The sequence below is a fragment of the Primulina huaijiensis genome, chromosome 11, assembly GCF_012295235.1.
Source record: "Primulina huaijiensis isolate GDHJ02 chromosome 11, ASM1229523v2, whole genome shotgun sequence".
Lineage (NCBI taxonomy): Eukaryota > Viridiplantae > Streptophyta > Magnoliopsida > Lamiales > Gesneriaceae > Primulina > Primulina huaijiensis.
In genome coordinates this window covers 6,620,931-6,631,707 of record NC_133316.1, presented here as the reverse complement: position 1 = coordinate 6,631,707, position 10,777 = coordinate 6,620,931, and the positions used below count along the sequence as shown (strand labels likewise).

The 10,777-nt window shown below is 39.8% G+C and overlaps 1 protein-coding gene across 1 annotated transcript; it reads right to left on the bottom strand.

The window, feature by feature from the left end:
• Positions 1 to 4,099: 4,099 nt before the first annotated feature.
• On the bottom strand, positions 4,100 to 10,118 carry LOC140988321 (uncharacterized). Its single transcript, XM_073457351.1, has 4 exons — positions 9,625 to 10,118; positions 8,593 to 8,882; positions 4,685 to 5,198; positions 4,100 to 4,597 (listed from the first exon to the last, which is right to left on the bottom strand). The coding sequence occupies exons 1-4, from the start codon at positions 10,066 to 10,068 to the stop codon at positions 4,100 to 4,102; spliced, it is 1,746 nt and encodes a 581-aa protein (XP_073313452.1). The 5' UTR covers positions 10,069 to 10,118.
• Positions 10,119 to 10,777: the final 659 nt, after the last annotated feature.

The window sequence follows — 10,777 nt, the reverse complement described above, 5'->3', positions numbered from 1 at the left end:
AAAGTTTTTGGGTTATATGGTGACAGAGAGAGGGATCGAGGCTAACCCCGAGAAGGTTCGAGCTATCCAAGACATGGTTTCTCCCCGAGGACCGAATGATGTGCAGAAGTTGACGGGGAGGATCGCAGCGTTGGCGAGGTTTATCTCGAGGTCTGCTCACAGAAGCTTACCGTTCTTCCGGACTTTGCGGAAGGCTAAAAAATTTGAATGGGGTCCGGATTGCGAGAAGGCTTTCACAGAATTGAAGGAATATCTTGCCGAGCTTCCTGTCCTGGCCAAACCGGCAGCTGGTGAGCCTTTGTGGGTATATTTATCTGCCACTGAAGGAGCTGTGAGTTCGGTCCTTGTCAAGCTAGATGGATCCGTTCAACAGCCGGTTTACTATGTTTCCCATGTACTCAAAGGGGCAGAGATCAGATACTCAGGGTTGGAAAAATTGGCTTTGGCTTTGGTGATGACAGCAAGACGTTTGAGGCCATATTTCCTATCTCATCCAATTGTGGTACTCACCAACAATCCATTGGGGAAGATCTTAACTCATTCAGATATGTCTGGTTGTTTGGTCAAGTGGACTACTGAACTGGGAGAGTATGACATCCAGTATGAGCCGAGAACAGCTATTAAAGCACAAGCCTTAGCCGATTTTCTGGCTGAGACCGTGCATCAAGAAAATGAGGACCCTTGGAAAGTATACGTGGATGGTTCATCTTCGAAGGAGGGAAGTGGGGTGGGAGTGGTACTGATTTCACCGGCTGGGGAGGAGGTGAAGTTAGCGGTAAGGTTGGACTTTCGAGCATCCAACAATGAGGCAGAGTATGAAGCTGTATTGGCAGGACTTCGAGCAGCCAGAAACGTGGGAGCTACCCGGGTACTTATTTTTTCTGACTCACAGCTGGTAGCACAACAGATGAAGGGAATGTATGATGTGAAAGATGAAAAACTTATTGAGTATGCTCAAGAAGTGGACAGAGTCAGAGAAAAATTTGCAGAGATTACATTTGAACAGATTCCCAGGAAAGAAAATGAAAAGGCGGACACTCTAGCCAAAATGGCTGGAACACTGGGAAGTTGGAAGACTAGAGATGTGGTATTCCAAGTTGAACTCACACCTCACACGAGTTCACCCGCATTTGAACAGGGGGAGGAGGATTGGAGGACTGGCATAATTGATTACCTGAAAGAGGGAAAGCTTCCTGATAACCCTCGCGAAGCTCGTAAGTTGAAGACAAAATGTTCGCGTTATGTGATGATCGGAGAAGTGTTGTATAGAACATCTTTCGCAGGGCCGCTTCTTCGATGCTTGAGTTATCAAGAGGCTGATTATGTACTCCGAGAAGTTCATGAGGGGTGCTGTGGAAATCACTTGGGGGCTTATGCGTTGGCAAGGAAGGTGTTGCTAGCCGGTTATTCTTGGCCCTCAGTGCTGCATGATGCTCAAGAGATAGTGATGTCTTGTGATAGTTGTCAACGTCATGCCCGGTTGCATCACCGGCCGACCGCGATGATGAAGGCTATCACGGCCGCTTGTCCTTTTGACCAGTGGGGTGTGGATATTGTGGGACCTTTTCCTATAGCTCCTGCTCAGAAAAAGTTCTTATTGGTGGCAGTTGACTATTTCTCGAAATGGGTGGAAGCAGAGCCGTTGGCAAGAATCACTGAGAGTGACGTTCTGAAATTCTTATGGAAGAATATAGTGTGCAGATATGGGGTGCCTAGAAGATTGATATCTGATAATGGGAGACAGTTCCAAGGGGCTAAGATCCAAGCTTGGTGTAAAGAGATGAAGATCCAACAAGTCTTTACATCTGTAGCTTACCCGCAGAGTAATGGGCAGGTGGAGGTGACTAATCGGACGCTGGTGCAGGGTCTGAAAGTTCGACTTGGCAATGCTAAGGGAAATTGGGTTGATGAGCTACCAAGTGTCTTATGGGTATACCGAACCACCCCAAGAGAAGGAACCAAAGAAACTCCTTTCAATTTGGTCTATGGTAATGAGGCAGTGCTCCCAGCTGAGATTGGGTTGGAATCAGCAAGAATAATGTTTTATGACGAAGACAATGGTGCGAGACGCGCCACTGACCTTGATCTTCTGGAAGAAAAGAGAGAGGTTGCTAGCATTCACATGGAAGCTTATAAGAACCGTATTGCACAGTCTTATAATCGGAGGGTCGTTCAGAGAAACTTCTAGGTAGGTGACTTGGTCCTGAGGAAGGTGCCAGAAGAGCAGAGAGGAAAGTTGGACCCAAAGTGGGAGGGTCCCTTCAAAGTGATCGAGAGGCTGAGCTCTGGAGCCTATTACTTGGAGAATGCACAAGGCAAGGCTTTGAAGAGGCCTTGGAATGCTTATCATCTTAGGAAGTATTATTCTTGATTCTGTCGTTGATGTATTTTATTTTATGAATTTTCCTATGTAGTCCGTTGGAATTCAATAAAATCAAGTTCTTCTTTTCAATTCATGAAAGTTGTTGCGTTGTGAGGGTGAGAAAAATTAAATTTTCCTACTAAGGCATCGCCTAGTAGAGGAGCGGAGTTGGGGCAGGAGAGCAGTTGAAATTTCCTACTAAGGCATCGCCTAGTAGAGGAGTAGCGTGAATGAGAAAAATTAAATTTTCCTACTAAGGCATTGCCTAGTAGAGGAGCAGAGTGCAGGAGAAAAATAAAAATTTCCTACTAAGGCATTGCCTAGTAGAGGAGCAGAGTTGGGGCAGTAGAGAAGTTCAAATTTCCTACTAAGGCATTGCCTAGTAGAGGAGCAGAGTGCAGGAGAAAAGTTAAATTTTCCTACTAAGGCATCGCCTAGTAGAGGAGCAGAGTTTGGGCAGGAGAAAAGTTAAATTTTCCTACTAAGGCATCGCCTAGTAGAGGCGCTGAGGACAGGAGAAAAATTTTATGTACCTACTAAGGCATCACCTAGTAGAGGAGGTAGAGGGCGGGGGTGTTGAATTTTCAATTTCCTGCTAAGATATCACATAGCAGAGGAGTTCATACCAGGAGAAAAATTTTATTTTCCTACTAAGGCATCACCTAGTAGAGGAGTTAGAGGGCGGGGGTGTTGAATTTTAAATTTCCTGCTAAGATATCACATAGCAGAGGAGTTCATACCAGGAGAAAAATTTTATTTTCCTACTAAGACATCGCCTAGTAGAGGGGCAGAGGACAGGAGAAGAATTTTCAATTTCCTGCTAAGATATCACATAGCAGAGGAGTTCATACCAGGAGAAGAATTTTATTTTCCTACTAAGGCATCGCCTAGTAGAGGGGCAGAGGACAGGAGAAAAATTTTATTTTCCTACTAAGGCATCGCCTAGTAGAGGAGCTGAGGACAGGAGAAAAATTTTATTTTCCTACTAAGGCATCACCTAGTAGAGGAGTTAGAGGGTGGGGGTGTTGAATTTTCAATTTCCTGCTAAGATATCACATAGCAGAGGAGTTCATACCAGGAGAAAAATTTTATTTTCCTACTAAGGCATTGCCTAGTAGAGGGGCAGAGGACAGGAGAAAAATTTTATTTTCCTACTAAGGCATCGCCTATTAGAGGAGCTGAGGACAGGAGAAAAATTTTATTTTCCTACTAAGGCATTGCCTAGTAGAGGGGCAGAGGACAGGATAAAAATATTATTTTCCTACTAAGGCATGGCCTAGTAGAGGGGCAGAGGACAGGATAAAAATATTATTTTCCTACTAAGGCATCGCGTAGTAGAGGGGCAGAGGACAGGAGAAAAATTTTATTTTCCTACTAAGGCATCACCTAGTAGAGGAGTTAGAGGATGGGGGTGTTGAATTTTCAATTTCCTGCTAAGATATCACATAGCAGAGGAGTTCATACCCTGTCGATTTTATTCACCCTAGTGGTTTAAAGGCAACAGAGATAAATTAAGAAGAAGCAGTGAATGCAAACGCAAAATACTCAATACGACAGAAAACGAGTTCGTACATGCCCAAAGTGCGCAAAAGGAAATAATCAAATGTAAACCTCACAAAAGTTGCATAATACTACGGAAAGTAAAGCAGTGCAGAAAGTAACAGAATATGGCTCGAAGGCCTACAGTGTTTGCATAAATGAGAAAATAACATAAGTTTTTTTTAAAAAAAACATGGTCTAGAGATCAGGAGGGAGACTCGCTACAAAGTCCTCAAGGCTAATGAAATCAGTGGGAGCGCCGGCTGGAGGGTAGCCTTGAGCCTTGAAAAGATCAACTGCACCTTCAAAACCCACCTCCAAGTAGTGAAAAGCTCTCGGGCCACAGATCTCAACGAATTCTTCAGATTTGAGAAAGTCTTCTTTGAAGGAGGACGCTTCTGCAGCATGTCGCGCCTTGGCGTCTTTAAGTTCAGCTCGCGAATTCTTTAACTCCTCCTTCAGCTTCTGGTTCTCTTTGGCGTGGTCCTCTATCAGTCGCTGAAGCTCCTGTTTCTCCTTCAAGAGCTCGCCACATTGAGCTTGGGACTCGGAAAGCTCCTTAACGTGTGTCGCTTTCGCTTCATCTAGGGTCGCCTGGAGTTGGTCGCAAAGAGCCTTACTTTCGCGTAAGTCATGGCAAGCGCTGGACCGGGTAGCATTGGCACGCTCCACCAACTCCCCTAAGTACATCATGCCCTGAGTAAGATAGATAAGAGTGAAAAGACGACAAGAAAAGCAAGCATATATTGAATATCAGTCTAGAATCTGGAATGAGAATTATACCTCAGCGATACTGCTGCATGTCCGGCGAGTAAGATCAGACCACCCCAGGGAACTCATGAACGTCGCATCTGCGTGGGAAGGAAGCTGATACAATATCTTCTGAGCTAAATGAGAAGGACCTCGACCAACGATGACCGACTCCGGCGTGTATAAGGGGTGTATACTCGGCCCGGTGATAGGCCCATCATCCGGCTCGGGTGCTTCCGGAGAGGAGACCGTTGTGGCCGAGATCTCAGAAATCTTGCGCTTGCTCTTCTGTGGAATGGACGGGCCAGGGTCGGCAGATGTCTTTTCTTTGCCAGATGGAGGATGTGATTCAGCCTGAGGAGGTGGGGAGGAGGCTCGCTCCTGAGTGGAAGAGGAGGAGCCTGCCTTCTTCTTCTTTGCCGGGGTGGGCAGGCCAGCAGGTTTTGTCGCGGTGGTAGAGCATGTTCCCTTCATCCCCGTCTTGAATGCTGAGGCAACTGACTTCTGAGGTACTGATGATGAACCCTNGACTGAATCACCAATGTTTCTTGAACGTATTCAGGATGACATTTGTGGACCAATTCATCTACCATGTGGACCATTTAGATACTTTATGGTATTGATTGATGCCTCCAGCAGATGGTCACATGTATGTTTATTGTCAACTCGAAATGTTGCATTCGCAAGATTACTTGCTCAAATAATAAAATTGAGGAATCAATTTCCCGATTATACAATCAAGAAAATTAGACTAGATAATGCTGGTGAATTTACTTATCAGACTTTCAATGATTATTGTATGTCTATGGGAATCATTGTTGAACATCATGTTGCTCATGTACATACACAGAATGAATTGGTTGAATCATTGATTAAACGTCTGCAAATGATTTCTAGACCAATGATTATGAAAACAAAGCTCCCTATTTCTATATGGAGACATGCAATTTTACATGCTGCTGCATTAATTCGCATCAGACCAAGTGCATATCATAAATACTCTCCATTGCAGCTTGCATTTGGTAAAGAACCAGACATTTCTCATCTGAGAATTTTTGGATGTATGGTGTATGTGCCTATTGCACCACCGCAACGAAAGAAAATGGGACCTCAAAGAAAGATTGGAATTTATATCGGTTATGATAGTCCATCAATCATTCGATATCTTGAACCTCAGACAGGTGACGTGTTCACAGCACGTTTTGCTGATTGTCATTTTAATGAGGAAATATTCCCAATGTTAGGGGGAGAACATAAACATACCAAAAAGGAAATTACATGGTATGTATCATCATTGTTACATCTGGATCCAAGAACAAAACAATGTGAAAAAGATGTACAGCAAATTGTGCACTTGCAAAGAATAGCAAAGCAAATACCAGATGCATTTGCAGATACAAAAAGGGTAACTAAATCATATATACATGCTGCAAATGCCCCTGCTCGAATTGAAATTCCGAAGAAACAAATTGAAAATACTCATGATGTCATTAAACGCCTGAAGCGTGGAAGGCCAGTCGGTTCCAAGGATAAAAATTCTCTAAAAAGAAAATTCATAGAGAAACACGATGATCACAAAAGAGAAAATGATGTTATTGAAGAAACACATGATAATCACAAAATAGAGAATGATGTTCCTGAAGAAACACATGATGATGAAAATGTTCTGTCAGAAACACAAACTGACGAGAATCGTGAAATATCTATCAATTACATTAATAGTGGAAAAATATGGAACCGAAAAGATATAGAAGAAATTGATGATATATTTTTTTATAATGTGGCAATCGACATCATAAATGATAATGAAGATCATGAACCAAAATCTTTTGGTGAATATAAAAATCAGCAGGATTGGATAAAATGGAAAGAAGACATCCAGGTTGAATTGGATTCGCTAAATAAACGTAATGTTTTTGGACCTATAGTCCTTACACCTGAAGGTGTAAAACCTGTTGGATACAAATGGGTTTTTATTCGAAAGCGAAATGAGAAAAATGAAATAGTAAGATATAAAGCTCGACTTGTTGCACAAGATTTTTCTCAAAGGTCTGGAATTGATTATAAAGAAACGTATTCTCCCGTAATGGATGCAATTACGTTTCGGTATTTGATTAGCTTGGCGGTATCTGAAAATTTAGAAATGCGTCTTATGGATGTTGTTACAGCTTACTTATATGGATCACTTGATAGTAATATATATATATGAAAATCCCTGAAGGATTTAACAATGCCTGAAGCACAAAGTTCAAAACCCAGAGAATGTTATTCTGTGAAATTACAAAGATCATTATATGGGTTAAAGCAATATGGCCGAATGTGGTATAATCGGCTAAGTGATCACTTGATGAAAAAGAGATATGTAAATAATTCAATATGTCCTTGTGTTTTCATTAAGAAAACAACATCCGGATGCGTAATTATTGCTGTATATGTTGATGATTTAAACATCATTGGAACAAATAAAGAAATTCAAGAAGTTGTGTCATATTTGAAGGAAGAATTTGAAATGAAGGATCTTGGAAAGACAAAGTATTGTCTGGGTTTACAAATTGAACAAAAAGAATGTGGAATATTTGTTCATCAGACAAATTATACAGAAAAGATCAATAAACGTTTTAATATGGATAAATAAAATCCTTTAAGTACTCCGATGGTTGTTAGATCATTAAACATAGAAAAGGATCCATTCCGTCCATGTGAAGATGATAAAGATATTCTTGGTCCAGAAGTACTATATCTAAGTGCTATCGGTGCCCTTATGTATCTTACAAACTGTACAAGGCCTGATATATCTTTCGCCATAAATTTTTGGCAAGATTTAGCACATATCCAACAAAGAGACACTGGAACGGAATTAAACATATATTTCGTTATCTACGAGGAACGACAGACTTAGGAATTTTCTATTCAAAAGATGCTAGTCCAAGTATAATTGGTTATGCCGATGCTGGATACTTATCTGATCCACACAAAGCACGTTCCCAAACTGGATATGTATTTACTCGTGGAGGCACTGCAATTTCTTGGCATTCACAGAAACAAACGCTCGTAACAACTTCATCAAATCATGCCGAGATTATTGCACTACATGAAGCAAGCCGTGAATGTGTGTGGTTAAAATCAATGACCCAACATATTCAAATCTCATGCGGATTATCATTCGACGAGAAGCCTGTGATACTATATGAAGATAATGCTGCATGTGTCGCTCAAATGAAAGAAGGATACATAAAAAGCGACAGAACTAAAGATATTCCTCCTAAGTTCTTCGCATTCACCAAGGAGCTTGAGAAGATTAAATGTATTGATGTTCGTCACATTCAATCAAGTAAAAACTCATCAGATCTCTTCACAAAGGCACTTCCTACGACAATATTCAGAAAGCATATATATAATATTGGGATGCGCAATCTACGAAATTTGTGAAGAATTGTTCGTGTCAACATGAAGTAGAGTTTACGTGACTGCACTCTTTTTCCCTTACTATGGTTTTTATCCCAATGGGTTTTTCCTAGTAAGGTTTTTAACGAGGCAGTATAAAAACACGTAATGAATACAATCATTATGATCATCATCACAAGGGGGAGTGTTGAAAAATTATTTAAAAATGTGTTAAATATTTGTGTTGAAAATGTGAATGTTGAATGTTGAAAATTAGGTAAAATTAGGTGTTGAATATTGAAAATTAGTGTGTGATGATGTAGGNGTTACTTTTTACAACATAATACACATTCTTCCTCATATATGAGATAATTACACTGGCCTATCCATGACTTTTATTATATTGACAAAAAAACTCAATAATACGCCATGATATTTGTATTTTTCTTCAGTCAACCTCACAAGAGCTTAGCTCAATAAAAAGCCATGATTCTACAAGTTAATTGGTTGGCTCGACTATGCAGACTCGACAATTACTTTCATATGAGATGAATTACCTGACTCCATGTCCGGGACCACATCGTATCTGGTCGATCCACAAGTTCGAGGAGCCCGGCCCGATCGAGATACAATCATCACCGGTCGATATATTGGTGTTTCTGATGGTAACATTAGTTGAGGATTGGACATGGATGCCATCAGTGTTAGGGCTCGATTCTGGCGCAGTAATACTCAGATCACTCACACTTACATCGTTGCAGCTATTGATCACCACGTGAGTCAGTTGGCTATTGATCGAGGTTAGGCCTTGGAGTTGAGCATCGTTGACCCAATTCAATGTTATTGTCTGAAAAGTCAACCTCTACGTATTTATGACTCCTAATCTAGCCAACCGACCATCGACGAACACGAAATAATGCAAGAATATATATNAAAAGATTGACTTGAAATTTACCAGTGCAGACTTTTTCATTTTTTTTTTCTCAATATCAAATATTATTTATAATTATGAAGAAGCTAGAATTATTCTGTTTATATATCACGACAATAAAATTTAGCATGTAATACCTTTTTACTAATTTGTAATATAATAATAAAATATTATTAATCTTTGGCCACGATCTTGATGTGTGCAAATATTTGAGCCCTATTAACAACAGGATGTAGAGTTTTAAGAGCTACAATAGTCATAGAGTCAACTTTCTTAGGATAATACAAATTGCCAAAGGCAGATGTCATTCCCGCACATTGAAATTAATATTTATTTTTGTGAATCATGTGATAATTTTATAAAATATGTGTGAAAATATATTTTATAAAAAATTTTACTCGATAGATTAAATTGTGAATGCAATTTAAAGAAACACCGTTGTTTTCATGGAAAATAGGGGAAATAACGAATTGTAAGTGCACTTTGGAATTTAGTTTTAAGCACTTTGCGTTATAAATTTAATAAACCATGTTTACAATTTTTGAGATGACACGAAAATATAATATTAATCCAAATTAGAAGGAAAAAACGTTCTCGAAAATTTTCACATTAAAATTCGTTATATATAATAAAAATAAAAATAAACAGACAAATTTACCCTTGCTCCAACCGTACAATTCTGACCTGAGATCCTGCATGCCCAAAAACCATCACCCTTAGCATCAAGAACTCCTCCAAGTATCGAAAGCCGATCAACCTTAACAAACAAAATCCAGGAACTCGAATTTCCCAAGTCTTGATAATCATTCGGAGCCACAAGAGTCCCGTCAATGCGAACCATGGTCGTATTCTTACAAGGACCTCGAAACTCGACTGCCTTGATCAGATAAAGCCCTTGAGGCACGTACATCGTGGACATGCTCTTATCGCCGCATGCCAATGCCCAAGCCATATGGAATGGTTGAGTTGAATCGTTCGTCCCACCTGGTATGGCACCAAAGTCCACCACATTGTAAATTGATGAACCTTGTCCATTACAAATATGGAAAGGCAATAAGATGCAACAAAGGAACAAAATGCAAGACACCAAGCTGGAAACCATTGTTTTTTTTCAAAATTTCATGCTAGTTTGGGGCAAAAAGAATGTGAAGAAAAAAGAATCAACTATACTTACATATTTACGTTGCGCGAGAATTATATATATTCAACGGTTATTTCAGTTTTCAGTTATAGCCTAATACTTTAGCTTCATAATTCAGTACCCTATATACCATATATTTGACCTGTAGCATATAAAATACAGTAGAGTAGCTATAAAAATAAGGCATGCTAACAACATTTCAACTCTAGTGTAGCTCGAGTTTCTATAAATAATATAGGAATGTATTGGAAATTATAAGTATCAGAGTTTGACAAATCAATCAGTAACCGAACTGAAGACTCGAATTGAACAGTAACTGAACTGAAAGAAAGTAACTGATCTCAAAACTGAAGAAGACTTATCAGACTAAAATGGATCAAGTAGAACTGAAGTCAATAAATTAAAGTTCTCAAAAATATTAATAAGTCTCAGAACTGATGATTCGAAGATTGACAAACTGACGGATATCAGAACCGAAGAGCAGAACTGAATGTAAAGTGGTATAACATAATTGAAATATTCAAACTAAAGCTAACAGAGTGTTCAAACTGAAAGGACATTAGTTAGAACTGCTTACCTGTTTGGATCTCGCGTTTTGTCGTGCCCAAACGCAGCGGAAGTTTTAAAATTTTTATTTTGACATTCAAAATATTTGGACCCTTGTATGGGC